Below are 26,389 nucleotides of genomic sequence, written 5' to 3' on the forward strand. Positions count from 1 at the left end.
GTCGTGTGGGTGGACTCAACTGAGAGGTTTATTTATCTTTTTTTCTAGGGCATTCAGAGAAACAATTTCCTCCGAACAAATAATCTGGAAGGGGTAATTTAAAAATAGGCAATTTTTGTTGTTTTAATAGGTACAAAGTTTCAATTTTGCAAAATGAAGAAGTTCTGGGAGTCTGTTGTACAATAGTAAGAATACACTTAATACTGCTGAACTATACACTTGAACGTGGTTAAGACAGTAAATTTTATGTGTTTTTTTCATGATTAAAAAGAAAAACCTACAAAAATGGACAATTTGCTACTATTTGGATTAAAATTGAAGTTGTCCAGGAATCTGAGGTCTTCATTTTCAGGGTAAAGGAAAATTGATTTTGTGGGCCCCTTAGCAAGGACACATAGCTTTTCTGCTATCCTCTGTCTTTCCTCAAGTCATGGAGGAGAACTCTGTAAAAGCCTGCTTCTTTCCTGGCATCTTTGTCTTGAGTGTATCCTGAGAAGAGCTTATAAGGTTTTATGAGAAGCTCAACAGATGTCTATCTAGCTTTAATCTAGGTATTCAATCTTATTAAGCAAAGACCAAAGGACAAGAGTCAATAGAACCACATTCCAGGCAAGGCTTTGTCTCTTTGATGCTTGTGATCTTGTGCAGGTTACCTACTGTCTCAAATCCTCAATTTATTTGCCTACACAATGGAAGGTAAGATGGAAGACTACAGATCCATGGATTATGACTACAGAGACTCCCAGCTATGATCCCTGGTGCAGGGCCTTGGCCTGACCGCAGCAAAGGGAAGGATGTGATCAGCTCTTACGTCACTGGCAATGTCCCGGGAGGCCTTGGCAGCCACGATAGGAATGGCGTCACTTCTCAAGTCATAGCCTTCTTTCTTGGCTTCTTCCATGGCCTGGCGATAGAAGTTCTGAGGAAAGAAGTAATGGTTTTTAGATATAGTACTCACTTGCACTCTAAAAATGTATTTTTGTCAAAAGAAGACTACTTTGGATGCAGAACTAACTGCACTAATATGTTAAATCTTTCTAAAAAATCTCTTTTACTTTCTATTTATGCAAGCCATTTAAGGTAAAATTTTACATTCAGCAGGTTTTAACATTGCAAGTTCTCTTTGGAGAACTTGGGACACAAACTAAGGACACAAATCCTTATAGATTTTAGACACCACGTCAATAGCTTTCAAATGTGTTGGATTGTTCAGCACTTGCTCTTCTCATGAAACAACCAAGAAATGTTGATTTATTTAACTCCAAATTTGAATCAGAAACAATTTTATTAGCAAAGAATATGGGTATGTAATAATGCACAATACCTACCACTATGAGTACATATGCAAAATCGAACAGTGCTGAGCTAAGGATAATCTGCTGTTCCTGAATGTCTTTGTTAATATTGATTTGCTCCCTATTCATTTTGTCAACTGCTAGAAACTGCTAGCAGACATAGGAATATCAGGTACCAAGGATTTATGAGTTGAAAGCATAAAATTGATAAAATTATATTTGATCTTTTTTTTTTTTTGGCAAATTGGAAAAACCACCCCACTGTTCAGTTTCTGTGGCAGGAGAGATATACACAGAAAGTGGAACACAGCTGTTCCATGGGAACACAGTTTGAGAACCAGTGCATTAAACAAATCATCTATACGGGAGGTGGTCAGCCTTTTTTACTTGTGAGCCACCTATAGGAATTTTGACCAATCCTATATCATGTTAAAATTTTTTTTAAAATAATTGCTAATGTTTTTAAATCAAAACATAAGTAAAAATATACATTTTGTTAATTTTTAAACATAAAAAGTAAAAATTATTGCATCTCTTAATGTTATTTTTGTGATTTATAGGAACTCATGGTACCTTGATTGAAAAGGTCTTGGTGGACATTAATGAATTAAATTGTCTGGCACATTTTTTTTAAATACCCTCAGGCATGCATCACATTAATGCACAGGTATGCCTTTCTTTTTCCTCTCTTTTTAGAAATAAAATCTTTATAAAATCTTACCCAGTTAAATATCTTAATGTATGTCTTAATATTTAAAAATGTGTATTTTCCTTATTTTGAAAAATTTCAAACCTACAGAAAAGTTTTAAGAATAGCACAATGAACAGCCAGCTACCCATTTATTAACGCTTTTGCTATATTTACTTTGTCTTTCTCTTGTGTGTGTGTATGTGTGGTATGTATATTTCTTATTTTCAAGAATAACCAATTGGGAGTAAATTGTAGACATCACGACTTTCACTTTTAAATACTTACACTCATGTATTGCCTAAGAATAAAGTCGTTTTTACAACCATAATATATTTATTAAATTTGGTAAGTTTAATATTGACACAATACTGCTATCTAAGAGATAGTGAATACTCAAATGTCACCAACCGTCCCAGTAATGTCCTTTATAGCAATATTGCTTTTCTACCTAGAATCCAATTCAGGAGTGTGAGTGACATTTGGTTGTCTCGTCTATTTCTAGGCCTTTAATCTGTGCTTTTTGTTTTAAAGTAAAAGAAGCGTGACTAAGAAGGAAGTGGACGCCACTTTAACGCAGGGGCCCCTCCAGGAGGATAACTTAGAAGGGTCCTAGGGAAGTGGAAGCTATGTTAAGTGATCTGCTTAGACCAATACAAGCCAGCATACCCATTGGAAAGACTTTGTGTTACACCTCAAGGACACCTAAAGTTTGAAGGTAGCTCATCTTTATGCCTCCAAACAGAGACATAGTTCTTAAACTGGTCTATGATGGAGTAACTTAATCGTTAATTTCAGTTTCCCCCCTTTCCTCTATTAAGAGAGTTATTGAGTCAAGGAAAGCAGTCGCAGAACCCATCGATAGTTCTGGGAAACGGATCTGGAAATCACTTATGGTTTTAAGGGCAAACAATGACCTTGATTCTTTAGGGCTTTATCTTTCTTCCTACTTTACAATGTTCCGTATTTTGTCATTGTATAAGGCTGTATAAAGACAAAATTTTAAATGTAAGGAAAGGCTTTAAACAGTGTGGCAGAAATAATGAAAACTAATTTGCTTCATTATTATGCACCATTCTCACATTATATTGAATTAAAAATGCTGGAATAGTATCTGAATTTTAAATATGCAGAGGTGCTTAATTTTTAAATGACTTAAGCATCCCAGAAGGAAGCTACTCTATGTTTTTAATGTAGATTATTAATGTGACAAATTACATTCTTCCCAAGAAAAGATTTTACAAGGAAAAGCTAAAGTGAAAATAAGAATAAATTTGATACATTTGAGATAAAATCCCAAGGGCATTTGGTCTTCTTAAAAATTCCTAGAAATGTTTATTTTATAACTGGAGAGTCAAATAGCTCCTCTAATATATTTTTCCTCGGAGGATGCTGTCCTTACGCATAAGCGGAAAAAATGTGTCTAAATCATCTCATGTCTTCAGGCCAAACAAATAGATTTATTTCATTCTTTTAATATTTGAAAAAGATGCAGGGTTTCAAAAAAGAGAATACTTCTGGTTACCATCAAGACGTTTTAAAGCTTGTCAGGCAAGTTATTTACCCAAGAGAACTAGAACAGCTAAATGAGAATTTAAGAGAAAAAAAGTAAAATGTGTTTTTTTTTTTTTTTTTTGGTTTATATTTATTGAGCTAAGTATGGAATGAAGGTACCAGTTGGGTTGAGAAAAAACTCAGGAGAGCCATTCTGAAATCTAACCTTCAGGAGACAGTCTTTAGGAAATTAACATGCTCATGTAATTTTAAAGAAAATAAAACCGGCTGAAAATTGCAGAAATAAAAGCCCAATTTCCTTTTAGTCTGAAAAAAAAAAAAAAAACCCAACCAAACAAACAAAAAAAACACCTATCTCATCTGACCTAATTTTAACAAAAGGGAAAGGCTTAAAAGATCATTACAGTTTGGGATAGAAACTAATTTCATCTGTGTGGGGTAAGACAGACCTCTTGGGAAAAGCTAAACCAACAGAGAAACTCTGTGGCCAAGCGAAAGACCGCTCACTCTAATTGTCAAGGGCAATCAAATACTTATGATCAGGCTTGTCCTCAGGTCTATTTAATAATGCTGGAGGAAGGGATATTGTATCCTCTTCATTTCACTTGTCATGGTTACTTGATACAGCATGCCTCTTCTCTAGGGACACATTATTGTAATAAGTAGTAGTTAATACAGATAGAAGAATGAATATGGTCAAGTCTTGAAAATGAGTACTTAATTTTCCAATGTTCTCAAACTGAAAAGTCCCTCTTTTTTTTATATGAAGACACACAAACATGTAAGAAATCATTCACTTCTTGAATAAACCAGATAATTGTTGACTTTGGCAAGTACAATTGGACAAGAAGCTGTTTCTGCAGCAGTATTTCTGGATTGCCAAGTATGTGATAACAAGTTTGGTGAGGTGGGAGATAACATATAAAAAGTACATTTTATTGTCCTCAATTTTGAAATGGATGGATTTGAGAATTCTCATTTCAGTTCTTGTAAATAAAGTTATTTCGAGCACATTACATAGATCTAATATGCATGGTAACTTGAGTGTACAGGGAAGAAATTAAAGTTTATTAAGTATCTATTTTGTGCCAGGCTCTAAGCTTGGGCATATTATATACAACCTTACTTAGTCACCACAAAAATTTTTCAAGATATGTATTTTTATCCCATTCACAGGTGAGATAACTGAAGAAAAACTCACAGAATACTGAAGTACTAATCTGATAAATAGCAATCATTATTTTAAAATTAAAATTATAATAAGTTTCAATCATTAATAGTTGAGTTTTTTTCTTCTGACATAGAGACATTTTTGTATTTATCATATTTCTGTACCTTTTTATCTATCTACCTCTTGATAGATGGCACATATATTCACAGTAGGGTGATGGGATTAAAAAGACAAAACTAAGCTAACTGGTGCACATGAGAATTAAATCCAGAATTCTAAATTTACTACCTCAGCAAAAAATCAATGTGTTCAGATTAAGAAACCAAAACAAATGGTCTTACCTCACTATAATTTATTTTATTTTGTCTTGCTAACATAATTTCAGGTGTATCAGGCATGATGTGGACTTGGGTCTTGTCTTTGTCCCAGGCTTCTGTATATAAGTGCTGTGAATGATAAAAAGGGTAATGAATGAGAAAAACAATGTTTGTTGTAAATAGGAGTCTCCAGTTTAGAGACCATGACAAAGTTGAAAGCTAGCCTCCTCACTATCTATGCTGTGTGCTATAAGCCAATACTCTTTGATCTCTTTGAAATTACAAGATACTTATTGTCACTAAATATAAACACAGACTAAGATACGAAAAGAAAACGCGTGTTTTTTGATACATGATCACCTCCAATTAAATTACAAGTATTTTCCAAGCATATACACATATCCCTATGTGCTGTGGCTACATTAAATTCTTCCCATGGTTTTGTTTGTTTGTTGTTTATGAACTGCAAATGAAACTGGATATGCCATCTCCAGATTTCTTTTTGATAAACATTATGGAGATGTGCATTTGACTTGTTTGTTTTTTATACTCACCTACATAAGTACCCAACAAGAAAGAAAACTTGATATCAAACATGTATTACTCTCTTTGATTCAAACAAGTTGACCACCAAACATCTATCCTATTCTTTGGCTATTTCACAGGAGATGTCAAAGCAGAAATTCCCACATACATTTTTGGAATCCTGATGTAACTGAATAGAGAATGCAATCAAATCACTAAAAACAATATGGCAATTGGATAAAATGAAAAACACTAAATTAACCATAGATATTCTCAAGGATGTATGGTTCCATTTTAATTTCCCCACAACTGGGGGCTCACCTTGCTCATATTGAGGGCGTTGTTCTTGGCCAGCACCTGTTCCAGGGAATCAGGCACACTGGTGAACTTCAGCCTGTCTGGAGGCTGGCGGTAGATGTTGTCACTCAGGATCTCTGCAGCTTTCTTGCACTTGACCACATCCACAGACCCAATGGGAACCCAGCCGATGCCTCTCAGCCACTGGAGATCTGATTTGTAAATGTTCTGGTGAGATCAAACACAAAAGGAAGTCTTACTTAAGCTGTTATGACACTTGATTTAAAAAAAATGAAAGAAAAAGACTGAAAAACTTTAATAGCCAAACTTCATGCCTATGTCTTTTCAAATACGAAGCCCAATTAGATATAGCTTGGTGGTATCATGTTCTCTCTAAAAGAAAAGTAAGGCTCAGTCAATGAGAGGCAAAGAGAAAAATGTTATTACTTCTGAGGGCTCGACCTAATCCTAGACCATTATTTATGTATCACCGTGTATTACTATCATAAGCATGGTCACCAGTGGTATATAATGGGTCCTGGTACTCACGTCACTCTGGAGGTCATAGGCCTTGCGAGCATGGATGACGTCATTCTGGTCAGGAAGGCACGTCCACTCGTGCAGGTAGTTCTTATAGTCCACGTCACTGACTAAGGTCTGGCACTTCTTGGCCAGGACCACCCCCAGCATGTCCACTGGGCTGCTGAACTTGGTCTTCCACTTCTCAAAGTCCTTCTTGTACTCCCTGTCACTCTGGATCTTGGCCACATGCATGGACCACATTATCTTGGGGTCATCCTCAACATTTCGGGCTCCAATGTGGTGGCCAAGCTGCTTTCGGTAACCATCTTTGTATTTGTACTGAAATAAAAGTAGTCATTTAAGAACAAACACGAATAGGAAGGGCCAAAGTCCTTTAGTTTAAAACATCATTATTTTAAATTTGGAATCATCTGAATATCAACTTATCTCCTCATCCTAAATTCTCGTTTGACTTCACAGCAGTACTCTAATGGGAAAACAGGCCAAACTGGATAGTTCTATGGTTTGCAGACATTAAGTCCCTGGAAATGAAGGCAGCAACACTTCCAGAGAATCAATCACAATAGTACTGTACACAAAAGTACAATACAGCCTTTTCTTCATCTTGGGCCAGGGAAATCACTAACTCAGAAATTTTACATATGATTTTGAGAATGCTACTCCCCAGTCCGCAGGTACCATTTTACCTCCTCCACCCATCCCTCAGGCCTCCCAATTCTAGCTCTGTTGACCTTCACTGGGTCACCTGACGCCCTAAAATCGACTGGCTTGCGTTTTCTATCCTGCATACCCTGTTCTGTTGGAGATCAAATTTGGCTGGGGTTTCTCAGGATTCTTCGAGTGAGGAAACAGATTATATAACTACAAGAAAGCATTTTGGTGGTGGTGGTGGTGGTAAGTGCTGACTGGATATTTTCTCTTCACTTTAGGCAAAAACATCACACAAATCCTAATGTATGTTTATGGAAGCCTGAATTCTTCACCAAAGGACCCACTTCTTTCAGAGACAGCAGAAAGACAAATCAGGATCACCATCTTATCAATTTTGGTTGTCTTCATTTTTATTTAAAAAGAACTCAGAAGGAAACACTTAAGGTAATTTTCCAAAGAAAGAGTTGGCAAAAATCCAGATCAGGTTCAGGGAAAGGTACATTTTCCTAGACCTGGCTGAACCAGGTCTTTTTCTGATGTTGAGCCAACACATGCTACTAAGTTATTTTTTTTTAAGCCTTTTGGCATTTTCTCATTTCTCTATAAGCTATATGCTCAAAATATGGAGATGAATGTCTCATAATTGTAGATATGAACAACTATAGATTCAAATTCAATTTTATACTGAAGTTTAGGATACCCTCTCCACCTATGGGACATGAATATTAAAGTTGTTTGGAGTTAAAAATATAAAAGAGCTTTCTCTAATGAAAGACTTTTTTTTTTTCCCACTTAAAGCACAATAAATTTGCTTTAACTGGCACCCAGATGCATCTCCCTGCTGTAATGATGATCATTCCCCCCACCTCCATCCAGCCTTGTGCATACATAAAGTGTTGCTACTCACATCACTAGCAATGTCCCTGGAGGCCTTGGCCGCCATGATTGGGATGGCATCCATTCGCAGGTCGTAGCCTTTCTTCTTTGCTTCTTCGTTGGCGAGTTTATACAGAATCTACAGAAAGAGTGTCAGAGTTAAAGTGAAAAGTTTGACAGCAACAACTGGGAGATTACTAAGTGACATACTGCATAATTTTAAAAAGGATAGGCTCTGGAAATAACCTAAATTTCTAGCAATGTTGAAAGTAAATAAATTACATCTTACCAAAACAAAAACAAAACATATACATAGCTTTAGAAATAAATGAGATCAATTGGTATTAATAGATTGATATATTAATCCGTTCTATATATTGTAGATTAATATATATCATGTGGTTTGATATATTATGCATATCAACATAGATTATAATTTAATAATATAGATCAATTGACAAAGCATCAATTTCTACATATTTCTAAGTGAAAACAGATTATTATAATTTAATAATATAGATCAATTGACAAAGCATCAATTTCTACATATTTCTAAGTGAAAAAGTAATTGTAGAACAATGTTTAATATTATTCATTTATATATAAAATATATACACATATACTTTTATCCATTTCTTTATTAAAACACCTTTCACAAACATGTAATACTTTATAACATTTAAAAAACAAATGAGAAAAAGACTGAAGTACAATTTAAAAGATAGCTAACTGGGTGCCTGGGTGGCTCAGTCGTTAAGTGTCTGCCTTCGGCTCAGGTCATGATCCCAGGATCCTGGGATGGAGCCCCACATTGGGCTCCCCGCTCTGCGGGAAGCCTGCTTCTTCCTCTCTCACTCCCCCTGCTTGTGTTCCTGCTCTTGCCTATGTCTCTCTCTGTCAAATAAAGAAATAAAATCTTAAAAAAAAACATAGCTAACTGGACTATAATCACAACGTTAAAATTCTAAATTTTGGCTGTATCATGTTAGTAAAACATGCGCCTATAAATTACATTTTACATAAAAAAAAAATTGGTGCTGCTCATAGAGAACACTTCTTTCCCATGCCTGAAGCCTTCTTTCTATAGAAGGAGCTCAATTATTTTTCTCTGACCTTTCTCCTTTCTCTGCCCCTTTACTCTCTGCCTGTGAAGAAGTGCACTGACTTACTGATTTATTTAACTGGTAAGGATAACTGGGCACTCCCTGCTCAGCTTTAACCTGTTCCCTCTAGGAATAAGTCCAGTGCTCTTCTCTGTTTCTCTGGGCTCTAAGCAAGACCTTAGCCCTGAGGGGAGGGGAGCTGAACCCCCCCCTGCTCCAGTGTGGCCTCTGGCCAAATGGGAACCTAATTCTGGGGTTCAGTTAGGCTCATTTAGTTCTTATACAAATGTATCCTTGAACCTAACTTTAGTGGTAAAAAATGTGAGATTTCAACTTCTATTTAGACTTCCTTTGTTTTACCTTTCAATTTTATTCAGGATCCAGGTAGGGAAAAGGTACGTATTATCAGAGTTCCCCTTGGTAAGATTGCCAGATTTAGAAAATAAGAAGATAGCATGTCCAGTTGGACTTGAATATTAGGTAACCAACAAGTGGTGTTTCAGTATAAATATTGAGCCACTATTTTGTCTGGCCATCTGACCCCTTGGAAAATGCTAAAAATACTCCTCAGCCCCAATGACCCACATCAGCAACGGCCATAAACTAAAAAGCTAACGTGACTTCAGTTTGCCCAGAGAATCCTATAGCATATAATATTCAGCCTAGAAATGAAAGACTGGATAAGCTGAGGGTTCATATCACAGAGCCACATGTACCATGATAGCTGAGGCCTGAGAATCTCCACAAAAGTAAGTACAGGGAAACAAACAGTAACGCTGATAACAAAATCAGTGCAGCCCCACAGAATTTTGTACTTACCTCACTGTAGTTGAGCTTGTTCTGCCTTGCCAACATGATCTCTGGGGTATCAGGCATTATATGAACTTGAGTCTTGTCTTTGTCCCAAGCCTCTGTGTATAAACGCTATCAAAGAAGATGACAGAAAACCATTTGAAGATGTGGTGCATATATATGCAATGGAATATTACTCAGCCATCAAAAAGAAAGAAATCTAGCCATTTGCAATAATGTGGATGGAACTAAAGGGTATTATGCTAAGCGAAATAAGTCAGTCAGAGAAAGACAAATACCATATGATTTCACTCATATGCAGAATTTAAGAAACAAAACAGATGAACATAGGGGAAGGGAAGGAAAAATAAAGTAAGATGAAAACAGAGAAAGAGACAAATCTTAAGAGACTCTTAACTCCAGGAAACAAACTGAGGGCTGCTGGAAGGGAGCTGGGCGGGAGGATGGGGTAAGTGGGTGGTGGGCATTAAGGAGGGCATGAGATGTGATGAGCCCTGGGAGTTACAGAAGACTGATGAATCACTGAACTCTACCTCTGAAACTAATAATACAGTGTATGTTAATTAAATTGAATTTAAATAAAAAATTTAAAAAACCATTTGAAATAGGAATTACAAAAAGTCCAATAAAGCATGATTATTATTAATCTAATTAGGAAAAATAAACCAAACTTCGGTATAAGGTATTCCATTTGAGGTTTGAGTCTTATCGAGGCTAAAACTGGAAATAATAGAAATTATTTAGAGGATTTCAATATGTAATTTAGGAGCCAAATGTGACCCTACACTTCAATGGATAATTTTAAGTGCACTGGTCATTAGAGTATGAGAGCATCTTTTGGCATCTTAGAGAAGCTCGAGGCAGCTGGGGCTCACCTTGTTCATGTTGAGGGCGTTGTTCTTGGCCAGCACCTGTTCCAGGGAATCAGGCACACTGGTGAACTTCAGCCTGTCTGGAGGCTGGCGGTAGATGTTGTCACTCAGGATCTCTGCAGCTTTCTTGCACTTGACCACATCCACAGACCCAATGGGAACCCAGCCGATGCCTCTCAGCCACTGGAGATCTGATTTGTAAATGTTCTGGTGAGATCAAACACAAAAGGAAGTCTTACTTAAGCTGTTATGACACTTGATTTAAAAAAAATGAAAGAAAAAGACTGAAAAACTTTAATAGCCAAACTTCATGCCTATGTCTTTTCAAATACGAAGCCCAATTAGATATAGCTTGGTGGTATCATGTTCTCTCTAAAAGAAAAGTAAGGCTCAGTCAATGAGAGGCAAAGAGAAAAATGTTATTACTTCTGAGGGCTCGACCTAATCCTAGACCATTATTTATGTATCACCGTGTATTACTATCATAAGCATGGTCACCAGTGGTATATAATGGGTCCTGGTACTCACGTCACTCTGGAGGTCATAGGCCTTGCGAGCATGGATGACGTCATTCTGGTCAGGAAGGCACGTCCACTCGTGCAGGTAGTTCTTATAGTCCACGTCACTGACTAAGGTCTGGCACTTCTTGGCCAGGACCACCCCCAGCATGTCCACTGGGCTGCTGAACTTGGTCTTCCACTTCTCAAAGTCCTTCTTGTACTCCCTGTCACTCTGGATCTTGGCCACATGCATGGACCACATTATCTTGGGGTCATCCTCAACATTTCGGGCTCCAATGTGGTGGCCAAGCTGCTTTCGGTAACCATCTTTGTATTTGTACTGAAATAAAAGTAGTCATTTAAGAACAAACACGAATAGGAAGGGCCAAAGTCCTTTAGTTTAAAACATCATTATTTTAAATTTGGAATCATCTGAATATCAACTTATCTCCTCATCCTAAATTCTCGTTTGACTTCACAGCAGTACTCTAATGGGAAAACAGGCCAAACTGGATAGTTCTATGGTTTGCAGACATTAAGTCCCTGGAAATGAAGGCAGCAACACTTCCAGAGAATCAATCACAATAGTACTGTACACAAAAGTACAATACAGCCTTTTCTTCATCTTGGGCCAGGGAAATCACTAACTCAGAAATTTTACATATGATTTTGAGAATGCTACTCCCCAGTCCGCAGGTACCATTTTACCTCCTCCACCCATCCCTCAGGCCTCCCAATTCTAGCTCTGTTGACCTTCACTGGGTCACCTGACGCCCTAAAATCGACTGGCTTGCGTTTTCTATCCTGCATACCCTGTTCTGTTGGAGATCAAATTTGGCTGGGGTTTCTCAGGATTCTTCGAGTGAGGAAACAGATTATATAACTACAAGAAAGCATTTTGGTGGTGGTGGTGGTGGTAAGTGCTGACTGGATATTTTCTCTTCACTTTAGGCAAAAACATCACACAAATCCTAATGTATGTTTATGGAAGCCTGAATTCTTCACCAAAGGACCCACTTCTTTCAGAGACAGCAGAAAGACAAATCAGGATCACCATCTTATCAATTTTGGTTGTCTTCATTTTTATTTAAAAAGAACTCAGAAGGAAACACTTAAGGTAATTTTCCAAAGAAAGAGTTGGCAAAAATCCAGATCAGGTTCAGGGAAAGGTACATTTTCCTAGACCTGGCTGAACCAGGTCTTTTTCTGATGTTGAGCCAACACATGCTACTAAGTTATTTTTTTTTAAGCCTTTTGGCATTTTCTCATTTCTCTATAAGCTATATGCTCAAAATATGGAGATGAATGTCTCATAATTGTAGATATGAACAACTATAGATTCAAATTCAATTTTATACTGAAGTTTAGGATACCCTCTCCACCTATGGGACATGAATATTAAAGTTGTTTGGAGTTAAAAATATAAAAGAGCTTTCTCTAATGAAAGACTTTTTTTTTTTCCCACTTAAAGCACAATAAATTTGCTTTAACTGGCACCCAGATGCATCTCCCTGCTGTAATGATGATCATTCCCCCCACCTCCATCCAGCCTTGTGCATACATAAAGTGTTGCTACTCACATCACTAGCAATGTCCCTGGAGGCCTTGGCCGCCATGATTGGGATGGCATCCATTCGCAGGTCGTAGCCTTTCTTCTTTGCTTCTTCGTTGGCGAGTTTATACAGAATCTACAGAAAGAGTGTCAGAGTTAAAGTGAAAAGTTTGACAGCAACAACTGGGAGATTACTAAGTGACATACTGCATAATTTTAAAAAGGATAGGCTCTGGAATAACCTAAATTTCTAGCAATGTTGAAAGTAAATAAATTACATCTTACCAAAACAAAAACAAGACATATACATAGCTTTAGAAATAAATGAGATCAATTGGTATTAACATAGATTGATATATTAATCCGTTCTATATATTGTAGATTAATATATATCATGTGGTTTGATATATTATGCATATCAACATAGATTATAATTTAATAATATAGATCAATTGACAAAGCATCAATTTCTACATATTTCTAAGTGAAAGGTAATTGTAGAACAATGTTTAATATTATTCATTTATATATAAAATATATACACATATACTTTTATCCATTTCTTTATTAAAACACCTTTCACAAACATGTAATACTTTATAACATTTAAAAAACAAATGAGAAAAAGACTGAAGTACAATTTAAAAGATAGCTAACTGGGTGCCTGGGTGGCTCAGTCGTTAAGTGTCTGCCTTCGGCTCAGGTCATGATCCCAGGATCCTGGGATGGAGCCCCACATTGGGCTCCCCGCTCTGCGGGAAGCCTGCTTCTCCCTCTCTCACTCCCCCTGCTTGTGTTCTTGCTCTTGCCTATGTCTCTCTCTGTCAAATAAAGAAATAAAATCTTAAAAAAAAAAAACATAGCTAACTGGACTATAATCACAACGTTAAAATTCTAAATTTTGGCTGTATCATGTTAGTAAAACATGCGCCTATAAATTGCATTTTACATAAAAAAAAATCGGTGCTGCTCATAGAGAACACTTCTTTCCCATGCCTGAAGCTTTCTTTCTATAGAAGGAGCTCATTTATTTTTCTCTGAACTTTCTCCTTTCTCTGCCCCTTTACTCTCTGCCTGTGAAGAAGTGCACTGACTTATTGATTTATTTAACTGGTAAGGATAACTGGGCACTCCCTGCTCAGCTTTAACCTGTTCCCTCTAGGAATAAGTCCAGTGCTCTTCTCTGTTTCTCTGGGCTCTAAGCAAGACCTTAGCCCTGAGGGGAGGGGAGCTGAACCCCCCCCTGCTCCAGTGTGGCCTCTGGCCAAATGGGAACCTAATTCTGGGGTTCAGTTAGGCTCATTTAGTTCTTACACAAATGTATCCTTGAACCTAACTTTAGTGGTAAAAAATGTGAGATTTCAACTTCTATTTAGACTTCCTTTGTTTTACCTCTCAATTTTATTCAGGATCCAGGTAGGGAAAAGGTACGTATTATCAGAGTTCCCCTTGTTAAGATTGCCAGATTTAGAAAATAAGAAGATAGCATGTCCAGTTGGACTTGAATATTAGGTAACCAACAAGTGGTGTTTCAGTATAAATATTGAGCCACTATTTTGTCTGGCCATCTGACCCCTTGGAAAATGCTAAAAATACTCCTCAGCCCCAATGACCCACATCAGCAACGGCCATAAACTAAAAAGCTAACGTGACTTCAGTTTGCCCAGAGAATCCTATAGCATATAATATTCAGCCTAGAAATGAAAGAATGGATAAGCTGAGGGTTCATATCACAGAGCCACATGTACCATGATAGCTGAGGCCTGAGAATCTCCACAAAAGTAAGTACAGGGAAACAAACAGTAACGCTGATAACAAAATCAGTGCAGCCCCACAGAATTTTGTACTTACCTCACTGTAGTTGAGCTTGTTCTGCCTTGCCAACATGATCTCTGGGGTATCAGGCATTATATGAACTTGAGTCTTGTCTTTGTCCCAAGCCTCTGTGTATAAACGCTATCAAAGAAGATGACAGAAAACCATTTGAAGATGTGGTGCATATATATGCAATGGAATATTACTCAGCCATCAAAAAGAAAGAAATCTAGCCATTTGCAATAATGTGGATGGAACTAAAGGGTATTATGCTAAGCGAAATAAGTCAGTCAGAGAAAGACAAATACCATATGATTTCACTCATATGCAGAATTTAAGAAACAAAACAGATGAACATAGGGGAAGGGAAGGAAAAATAAAGTAAGATGAAAACAGAGAAAGAGGCAAATCTTAAGAGACTCTTAACTCCAGGAAACAAACTGAGGGCTGCTGGAAGGGAGCTGGGCGGGAGGATGGGGTAAGTGGGTGGTGGGCATTAAGGAGGGCATGAGATGTGATGAGCCCTGGGAGTTACAGAAGACTGATGAATCACTGAACTCTACCTCTGAAACTAATAATACAGTGTATGTTAATTAAATTGAATTTAAATAAAAAATTTAAAAAACCATTTGAAATAGGAATTACAAAAAGTCCAATAAAGCATGATTATTATTAATCTAATTAGGAAAAATAAACCAAACTTCGGTATAAGGTATTCCATTTGAGGTTTGAGTCTTATCGAGGCTAAAACTGGAAATAATAGAAATTATTTAGAGGATTTCAATATGTAATTTAGGAGCCAAATGTGACCCTACACTTCAATGGATAATTTTAAGTGCACTGGTCATTAGAGTATGAGAGCATCTTTTGGCATCTTAGAGAAGCTCGAGGCAGCTGGGGCTCACCTTGTTCATGTTGAGGGCGTTGTTCTTGGCCAGCACCTGTTCCAGGGAATCAGGCACACTGGTGAACTTCAGCCTGTCTGGAGGCTGGCGGTAGATGTTGTCACTCAGGATCTCTGCAGCTTTCTTGCACTTGACCACATCCACAGACCCAATGGGAACCCAGCCGATGCCTCTCAGCCACTGGAGATCTGATTTGTAAATGTTCTGTGAAGAGGAAAAATGGCAGAATCTCTTCAGCAAGACTAAAAGATTTAGGGTACAGAAGCCAATGCAATCAGTAATAACTTACAGTACTGGTAAGTTGTTGTACTGTTGTTCTTGTTTTTTAATAGAAAATAAGCTCATTGTGTTAGGCAAACTAAAAGAGCAACTACGTTCAAAAACGACCTAGAGACGTCTCCTAGCCATAACAAAAAAGGACCATAAGTTTGCCATTGTAAGAAGAGGAATAATCTAAACTAATATCTTCTGTTAGTTCAGTGAATATTATTATAATGTCCATGTGTATAGGAAAACAATGCCATCCGAGAGTGGGAGAAACCACAGATATGTCCCAGAGCAGACCACCAGTAAATACATGTTAGGCCTGGTCAGATGAAATCCTCTGTAGCTATTAAAAGCCCTACTGTAGAGAATGTTGGTTACTTGTAGAAATGTCATTAATATAACATTACACAAAGAAAAAACATAGAACAGTGTATGTGGATAAACTACATGAGTAGGAGTGGGCTTTTTCAGCGGTTAGATTATGTTGGGTTTAATTGCCTTCTATATTTTTCCACTTTTCTTTCAAAATATCTGTAATGTTAAGAATAAACACAGAAAGAAGTGAAGATATAGTAATGACATAGAGCCGCCGAAGCACTGAGCAGACCTTTCCCGGCCTTGGCACTGCCCAAGGCTCAGGGCAGTAAACAACCATGTCACTGGTCCAGGGCCCCAGTCTCTTCCCACCAAGTGCTCAGGACGAGAAGATGGACTCCTTTCCAGAATTGTCTTTCCATACGTTTCTCTTGTGATTCAAAATCATTTTTCTGCTAAGGAGTTTTGTGAATCCATTAAGTATTCATAACTACTTCACAGCAAAGGAACTGGACCTTTGCCCAGCTCATTTGAAGGATTTTACCCGTAACGGCAATTAAGTAGAAAATAGAGACTGATATTTTGCAGCCTAGACAAAAAGCCTGTTGGAATTGCCCTACGCTCACTACTAATTGCCCCCAAAATAACAAAAAGAATGAAAACAATAACTTTTCATACCTCCGGAGTGCTTTTTAACTTTCAAACGACTGTTGACTTTCTTTTTTTTAAATTTTATTTTGTTTGTTATGTTAGTTACCATACAGTACATCATTAGTTTTTGATGTAGTGATTCACAATTCATTGTTTTCGTATAAACACCCAGTGCTCCATGCAATACGTGCCCTCCTTAATACCCATCACCAGGCTAACCCATCCCCCCACCCCCCTCCCCTCTAGAACCCTCAGTTTGTTTCTCGGAGTCCATCGTCTCTCATGGTTCATCTCTCCCTCCGATTTCCCCCCCTTCATTTTTCCCTTCCTTCTCCTAATGTCCTCCATGCTATTCCTTATGTGCCACAAATAAGTGAAACCATATGATAATTGACTTTCTCTGCTTAGCTTATTTCACTTAGCATAATCTCCTCCAGTCCCTTCCATGTTGATGTAAAAGTTGGGTATTCATCCTTTCTGGTGGCTGAGTAATATTCCATTGTATATATGGACCACATCTTCTTTATCCATTCATCTGTTGAAGGGCATCTCAGCTTCTTCCACAGTTTGGCTATTGCGGATATTGCTGCTATGAATATTGGGGTGCATATGGCCCTTCTTTTCACTACATCTGTGTCTTTGGGGTAAATACAGAGAAGTGCAATTGCTGGGTCATAGGGTAGCTCTATTTTTAATTTTCTGAGGCACCTCCACATTGTTTTCCAAAGTGGCTGTACCACCTTGCATTCCTACCAACAGTGTAAGAGGGTTCCCCTTTCTCCACAACCTCTCCAACATTTGTTGTTTCTTGCTTGTCGGTTTTTGCCATTTTAACTGGTGTAAGGTGGTATCTCAGTGTGGTTTTGATTTGAATTTCCCTGATGGCTAATGATGATGAACACAGGCAACATGCTGACAATTAATTCATATCTTTCAATAATCATTCTCAACGTGAATGGCCTGAATGCTCCCATAAAACGGCACAGGGTTGCAGACTGGATAAAAAGACAGGACCCATCCATATGCTGTCTACAAGAGACTCATTTTGAACCTAAAGATACATCTAGACTGAAAGTGAAGGGATGGAGATCCATCTTCCGTGCCAACTGTTTACTTTCAAATAACCATTAAGGCTGTATATCATAGGGTGGGGGAGGAGATCTTGGAAAGGCACTCAACAAATAGATGCAGGCAGTCTGTCAACACTGTCACTCCAGGAGTCACATTAGCCATTTTAACTCTCATGCGCAGGCAAAACCCTTCTTTTTGGACACAGTTGCAAAACACAGGGTGTGTGTGTGTCAAAAACTACAGAACAAATGTGGGCGGTTTCACAGGTGGGCTTGTACAGTTTCCACTAATGGCTAATTAATGTATAATTATTATTCATTTGTTTTATTCTCCCAAATCCTCTAATACTTAATAATCCCTTCAAACAGTTATGAACTATGTGCTGTGGGAACTGTGCTTCTCACATCCAGATATGATACTGAAAGCAGCTGCACCAAGTACTAGGGTTTGTCATTACCATGTGACCCCTCTACAGAGAGCCATGCCAAGAGAAGAAAATGTCAGTGAACTGACTCAAGAGTTTACAAACACAGTAACTTCTCTTATTTCCTAAGAATAACAATTACCATAAGAATAAAAATTAGCAAGCATCAGAATTCTAATGATAACCTCATTTGGTTTGCAAAGACGCTAAAAACAAATTTCAGAGTAATTTTTTTTTAAACAAAAATGTGTTGTTTCTACCCCCCCTAAAAGAATAAAAGAAAATTTCTCCATCTGGTGGACTTCGAATTCTAACATTGCTTAATTCTGGTTTTGGTTTTATAGGACCAAATCCAGTTTGTAAACTTCATTTCCTTATAAAGCCTATTAAACATCTTCACAATAAAGCAATGAAAAGTATATTCTGATTGAGATCTCACTCACTGATCAATAAATCCTAGCTTAAGTGGGCCAATGGGTTGCATATGAAGGATACCTTTTATATAGTTTAAATTATTTCTGAACTCAGCTCTCTTATAGATGCTGTACTCACATCGCTCTGGAGGTCATAGGCCTTGCGAGCATGGATGACGTCATTCTGGTCAGGCAGGCACGTCCACTCATGCAGGTAGTTCTTATAGTCCACGTCACTGACTAAGGTCTGGCACTTCTTGGCCAGGACCACCCCCAGCATGTCCACTGGGCTGCTGAACTTGGTCTTCCACTTCTCAAAGTCCTTCTTGTACTCCCTGTCACTCTGGATCTTGGCCACATGCATGGACCACATCATCTTGGGGTCATCTTTGATATCTCGGGCTCCAATGTGATGGCCGAGCTGTTTGCGGTAGCCATCTTTGTATTTGTACTGAGATGAAAACACACAAATCAGGTTTTTATTATAATCCCTTGGAGGTCAAAAGTCTGTACAAAATCACCTTGCTTACATCAAAGTTGTAAGTTGATTTGTGATAATAAGCATTAACTCAAGCTGGTATCCTGACCTTTACCCTTGAAGCTTATAGAGTTAAGAGATGGAATCCATATAATTACAGTGCATATCCCAAATCACCCATGGCCTGGTGATAATGAATAATTTAGAGGCAGGTAGTGCCCACAGTAAGGGAGAGGCCATTTGAACAAGGGAATTTGGAGAAATGAATTTTAGGTACTAAAAGTATGTCAGGAAAGAGATGCACTTGGCAACATGGCATGTTTAGTAAGTCATAAAATGAGTGTCTGGCTCCTAGAAGGATGTAGTACTCTAGGTCAAGGACCTAGTTTAGTATACCAGGTATTATGCTATTATAAACAAATAGTATACTACTGTATACTAATATAATACTACTATTATTATACTAGCAAAGCTGGTTGGAGCATGTTCCAAAAAAGTCATGGGTTCTACTCCTACATAGGCCAAGAATGTTATTATTCCATGTCCAATGATGTTGTCCCAGGATCTGAGGCGGTTATTCAAAATACATGCCTCTAGTCTCAAAGATCACTAAGTAAGAAAAGTATGGATGGATCAGCAGGAGACAATATGGTACAGTGGGAAGTAATGAGGTTGTCTGGAGTTTCAATTCCACCACCTACTGAAAGTTTGATTTTAGACAAGTTGCTTAAAGCAATCCACAAAACAGGGATAATGACAAAACTTATGTGCTAGGATAATTATGGAGTACAAGATAATGCATGTCAAACTCTTAGCATAGAACTCTCAATACTTCCTAGTTGTCATTGTTATTTATAATTGTTGACATAAATTCATGGGGAGGTCCAACATACATAAACTAAAGTCCGTCACTAACACAATATAAAGGGCAGTGTATTGCCATACTCCCAAATACTGGGCCCTTGATTTTTAAAGCAGTGGTCTGTTCCTCAGGAATCATCTGAGGCACCATGATGGGATGCTGGTTTTTTCTGGGAGGTATGTGCTTGACAGCCAGGAGCTGTTTTTAAGGGTACAATCTTGGGCTAGTAGCCACCTCTGGTAGGGATCCACTGCCTTCTTTTCATAATCTTAGAAAGGTGAATTATAATGGCAAGTATCATATGACTTTTGTGAATATTGTATAGTAAAATGTTACATAAAGCCAGGCCCTGATTCTCACAGGGAATACTTAAGTTTATGAGTTATACTTTCTAGAAGCACCATGACAATTTTTATATCTCCAAGCCTGCAGCTGTGCTTTAATAATTTCCATGTGAACGGATCTTTCTCTGTTTTCGATGGGTCAGTTTTCATCGAAGAGACTGTGTCCTAAAGGTTATACACCCTTTGTACGAACATCAAATTTTTCATTTCCCTCAAAACTAGGTTTTTGAAAAATCCCACATAAATACACTAGGACATATTTCCAAAGGGCGAGGAAAGTTCTTTTTGAAGATTTAGTTCAGTGACAATGTCACTTCAGGCTGATTATTATATACTTGGGGCGACGCTGTTACTCACATCACTGGCAATGTCCCTGGAGGCCTTGGCCGCCATGATTGGGATGGCATCACTTCGCAGGTCGTAGCCTTTCTTCTTTGCTTCTTCATTAGCGAGTTTATACAGAGTCTAAGTTTGGGCACAAAATATATAAATACACATATATGTTGACATTCATATCCAAAAACTGACAGGGGACTAAAATAATTCTCTAAGTTCAATACAGGTAGGCCCCTATAATAATCTCACTCTGAGAGTTAGAAGTCTTTGCACTGTCTGCTGAAGACTTAAAAATGATACATTTTTAGAACATTGCAGCTTTGTCTATTTTAAAACTTACGTTGAATTAACTAAATATAGATATTATCTACTGTTTCAAAATTTTTAGTTACAACCATGAATCAGTTTTGAAGAGAACTAAAAAATTAAGCTGGAACTTGTGGACCTAAGGTGGCAAAATGTGGGTAAGAGTGAAAGACTTGATTAACTGTTGATCATGGACATTAATTCAATCCACATTGATTCTGCACCAACTGTGCGCTCTGACTGGGGTAGCTACTTGGGAATCAAAGAGGAGTATGAGACTTCTTCCGTCGTCAAGGTTTCTGGGGGAACTGATGGACAGACTGGTAGCCTACAGACTAAGCTACCAAAAAGTCAAACCACGAGAGGTCATTTAAGCATATCATTGACAAAGGGCTCCAGGAAAGAGTAATTAATTCTGAATTGAGAATCAGGAAAGTTTCTGCAGAGGGACTGATCTTTGCACTGGACCTTGAGTGCTGAGTATGGTTTCAGAAGACTGGGACGGCAGTCAAGGCCAGAGGGCGTTGCATGAATCAAAGCACAAGGGAGTGAAAGTACAGGGTGTCAAAGTAAGTGGGGAGCAGTGCCAGGGACAAGTGGCAGGAAAGGACCGAAAAGAACCTGGAGTTGGACTGAAGGCAAGAACCTGGAGTTGGACTGAAGGCTTAATGCTAATATAAGTTGGTGCTTAATTCCATAGGAAATAGGAAGCCAACAATAATCTTTGAGGAAGAGTGACATAATCAAACTTGCATTTTATCTTCCTATCCTTTGCGTGACAAAAAGTACAAAAGAATTGAACTAAGCTGAGAGAGAAAAGATGGAGAAAGCAGACCAGGCAGGTTAGGCACTCTGTTCAGTGCATTATCCCTAAGTCTCTTTGAACCAACAGCAACACTACAGCCTCTCTGAACTTTTGCAGCAAAGGCAGAGAGTCCAGAATTCCAGAAATGCTGAGTGGCCAGTTATAGAGGCTCTTTGTTTCCTGAAAGTCCTGCACATACAATACATGCTTTCCTGTAATGATACAGGACACATATTATAGGTTTAGCTAAAAAATTCACACCTTTTTGCTTTGCAAGTAGGACTTGATGTCTTTTGGTTTTGGAGACAATGAAGAGTTAGTTATATAAACAATAAAATTATAGTTTGCACTCGCCAAAATAAAATGACTTAAGATGGTGGCTCATTTAACTAAATTCTCTAAGTTACATCCTGCAGAAGAGTGATATATTGTTGACTTACACTTTCAAAAAAAATATTTTCTTTGCTGGTAGCACAAAGCTGGGAGAAATAACTAATACATCAGCTGACAGAAAAATCAGATTCACAAAAATCTCCACAGGCTTAAATCAATAGTATTAATCTAGGAAGAAGGAACTGCAGAGAGATCAGTGTCAATCTTTGAATTGATTTTAAACTGAATTTAAGTTGCCAAATGTATAAAGGCAGGATAGAGGAAACCTGGCTTAAGTCCATGTAAGATGTCTTAGGATTTTAGTCGATCCCAAGTTGCACATGCCCCAGCAGTGACAAAGCTGCCAGTGTGCCGGAGCCCTGGGTGCAGAATTAGAGGTCAAATGTCCAGAAGAGGAAAGATGTCAACTGTATTCTACACTTGCAGGATTTTGTTTGGTTGGAAGGGTCACATTTTAGCAGGGATGTCATGTGAGGAATGCCCAGGAACTGGGGATTGTTTGGGGGGAGGGGACAGGGGAGGCACCACAGTAGTTACCCTCATTTTCACGGAGTTGGCAGGGACTGCTTTTGCAGAGCCTCAGACAACTATGAAAGTCTGCGGAGAGAACTCCATGACTCTACATCAGAAGAATTTTCTTATGGAATTTTCCAGAACAAATGGGCTGATTTATGAGATAAACTCCTTGTCACTGAGAACACTTAAGCAAGGGCAGGGGACAACCTGGTGGGTGGGGACTCTTGTACTCGAAGTGATGCTGACCTCTCAGCCTAAACATCCGTGGTTCTGATAAGCGGGCACATGGCCCTAGGCTCATAGAAAGTGAAAAGAAATAGGCTCGCTAATATATACCCTGGCGGGTCCTTTCTCTGTTTCTGTCTCTTTCTCTGGGTTATTTGATAATACTGTGATTTTAGGCCTTGACTTAATTTTATATATTAAAAATCTTAATTCTTGACTTTAAGCCACAATTTGGAAAAAATAAGTCATATATGGAAAATATATCTAGAATAGCAATAAGGCATAAGGGGAAGATAAATGTAAATAAGTCATATATGGAAAATATATCTAGAATAGCAATAAGGCATAAGGGGAAGATAAATGTATATTTAATCTATTGCTAATTTCCTAACTTAAATAATTAATAAAAGGTCTGATTAATTTTATGGTTATTGCTTAAATCATTAGTTCTTATATCTTTCACTTCATAAGTGACTTGTTTTACTTGAAGTTTGATGTTTAGGATGAGGATTGAGAAATGTAAGAGTTGTTATTCACATGGAGCAAAAAAAAATTCTTTATAAAGTTGTTGTATAGTATTTTATTACCTTGGACAGATTAACTGAAATAAGAAACAACATGCAAACTTCATAGAATTAGCATCTGCTCCCACCTCACTGTAGTTGATTTTGTTCATTCTTGCCAACATAATTTCTGGTGTATCTGGCATGATGTGGACCTGCATCTTATCTTTGTCCCAGGCTTCCGTGTATAAACGCTATCAAAGGAAATATATAATGTCATCAGGAAAAAAATTCAGTACGTGATGAAGAATTTCAGGACCACAATAACTTTATAAAGAGAAATAAAAGGTTATATATACATCTTATACACGTTATGTATGGCAGACACATCTTCAAGTACTTAGTGCATAGAACAGATATTTAGTGCCTTATGATAATCTGAAATATATGTTAACAAAAGGAAATTGAGAGTATCTTTCATGCAAAGATGCTTTTCCATAAAAACATGTCATTTTACCAAAACTATGAAACAACTACTGAAGTAAATATTAAATATAAGTGACACATAGATAGATATGGATGGATGGATAGATAGATGTCTTCTGTGTTCAATGCTTGCTTGCTTTCTTTTCTTGATTATGCTTCTCTTTGTTTGATTTGGCTTTCAGAGTCCTATCTTTGTTCTCTGAATTTTGAAGCCTCACCTTGTTCATGGTGATGGCATTATTCTTGGCTAACACTTGTTCCAAAGAATCGGTCACACTGGTAAATTTGAATTTGTCTGGAGGCTGGCGATAGATTTTATCACTCAAAATTTCAGTTGCCCTTTTGCATTTTTCCACATCCAAAGAGCCAATAGGAACCCAGCCGATGCCTCTCAGCCACTGCAGATCTGACTTGTACATATTCTGTTGAGACAGTCAATAATTATTTGTCTCGGCATTGGGAAAACATTTTCATCTAAAGGATATGAAATAAAGAGCACTCTTGAAAATACACTTTGATGGACAGGTAGTGTTTCAGACAATATTCTTTTTTGGTCTGGAAAGTTAAACAATTAATACTCACAAGGAAAGAAGAAATGCTTGGTGCCACTTATTGCTACCTTCTCCAAGCGGTATTAATTCACTCATTTCCTACCTTTGCATGCCACTGTAATCTTCACATACTCACATCGCTCTGGAGGTCATAGGCCTGCCGAGCATGGATGACGTCATTCTGGTCAGGCAGGCACGTCCACTCATGCAGGTAGTTCTTATAGTCTATGTCACTGACTAAGGCCTGGCACTTCTTGGCCAGGACCACTCCTAGCATGTCCACTGGGCTGCTGAACTTGGTCTTCCACTTCTCGAAGTCCTTCTTGTACTCCCTGTCACTCTGGACCTTGGCCACATGCATGGACCACATCATCTTAGGGTCATCATGTATTGCTCGGGCACCAATGTGATGGCCAAGTTGCTGACGATAGCCTTCTTTGTACTTGAACTAGAAAAAGAAAAACACTTATTATCAACTATTTTAGCTTTTAGTTAAAAGCCATTACTAGGCCAAAATTTTCCTATTCACTAAAAATATGATTTCCTCCTGTATATAAATACATGTACTTTGTAAACCATTTAGAAAATAAAGAATATATACCTATACAAAAAATAAAGACATTATTCTACCATTCAATGATTACCATCGTAAAACTGCTTTTTATAGTGTGTGTGTGACAGAATAAAATTAGAATAGGATCTGCTTTTTCTGATTATCATACAAGCCTTCTTCTGTGTCATTAAATATTCTCTATAAACATGAATTTTAGTGGCAAGTACTACATTATATTGGTATATATTAAGACTTTTAACCCTTCTGTGATTGTTGACCATTTTTTTAAAATTATGATGGTTATTTCTCATATTTTGGAAATAAAGAAAAAATATATTCTTGATTTCATGGACTAATGAAATAGAAGGATAAAAGTTCCTAGAAATATAAGTGAAGAAATCACTTAAAGAAAGTAAATATTGGGGCACCTGGGTGGCTCAGTCGTTAAGCGTCTGCCTTCGGCTTGGATCATGATCCCAGGGTCCTGGGATCGAGCCCCGCATTGGGCTCCCTGTTCCGCGGGAAGACTGCTTCTCCCTCTCCCACTCCCTCTGCTTATGTTCCTTCTCTCACTATCTCTCTCTCTGTGTCAAATAAATAAAATCTTGAAAAAAAAAGTAAATATTGGCAACCAATCACCAGATGCAGAAGCAAACATATGGTACATGTGGATGGTTGGACTATGAATAATGTGTCCTATTTATTCAGCCCTTGTAGGTTCATTAGTTCATAAAGCATGAATTAGTTTTGAAGGAATCCTACAATGAGTTCAATTGTATATAAGAATATATCATGTGGAAAAGCCCAAAGGATGTCTGAATCTAGTCAAGTATCCAGTGCTTTTTTTTTTTGTAATGAATTTTTGTTTTTGTTTTTTGTTGTCGTCGTTTTTAATTTTTATTGTTATGTTAATCACCATACATTATATCATTAGATTTGATGTAGTGTTCCACGATTCATTGCTTGTGCATCACACCCAGTGCTCCATGCAGAACGTGCCCTCTTTAATACCATCACCAGGCTAACCCATCCCCCACCCCCCAGTGCTTTCATTCAGCAGGAAATGGAAAATATTTTGAAACGCATGTTGCTACGGACTCAACCATAGCTTTGTATTGAGAATTTTATTACCATTTTTTAAAACTATTTACTTAGAAAAAGGACTGTTGGCAAGAACTTTAACCTCATAGCTTACTTACCCTACTGTATAACCAGGAGACAGAAAAACCTTTGAGCTAAAGTTAAGGCAAAGAACTTTTTAGGTGCACTTACTTCACTTGCAATGTCTCTGGAGGCCTTGGCCGCCCTGATGGGAATGGCATCGAGCCGCATATCATAGCCTTTCCTCTTGGCTTCTTCTAGGCCAAGTTTATATAGTTTCTGAAATAGACATAAATCATTATAAGTTTGATTTATAAAGTGCAGTATAAATAAAATATATCATGCACCATG

The 26,389-nt window shown here is 37.7% G+C and overlaps 1 protein-coding gene across 1 annotated transcript in view; it reads right to left on the reverse strand.

Annotated features, from left to right (window-relative positions):
- Positions 1-26,389, reverse strand: part of NEB (nebulin) — a 220,823-nt gene that overhangs the window by 101,491 nt on the left and 92,943 nt on the right. The window contains exons 58-66 of the mRNA XM_035726655.1: positions 26,210-26,317; positions 24,521-24,832; positions 24,052-24,255; positions 23,497-23,601; positions 20,621-20,728; positions 11,195-11,506; positions 10,670-10,873; positions 9,801-9,905; positions 812-919 (exon numbers count right to left, since the gene is read on the reverse strand). Coding sequence (XP_035582548.1) covers positions 812-919; positions 9,801-9,905; positions 10,670-10,873; positions 11,195-11,506; positions 20,621-20,728; positions 23,497-23,601; positions 24,052-24,255; positions 24,521-24,832; positions 26,210-26,317 — 1,566 coding nt within the window. The remainder of the gene's footprint in view (positions 1-811; positions 920-9,800; positions 9,906-10,669; positions 10,874-11,194; positions 11,507-20,620; positions 20,729-23,496; positions 23,602-24,051; positions 24,256-24,520; positions 24,833-26,209; positions 26,318-26,389) is intronic.

The sequence above is a fragment of the Zalophus californianus genome, chromosome 3 (genome assembly GCF_009762305.2).
Source record: "Zalophus californianus isolate mZalCal1 chromosome 3, mZalCal1.pri.v2, whole genome shotgun sequence".
NCBI classification, from domain to species: domain Eukaryota; kingdom Metazoa; phylum Chordata; class Mammalia; order Carnivora; family Otariidae; genus Zalophus; species Zalophus californianus.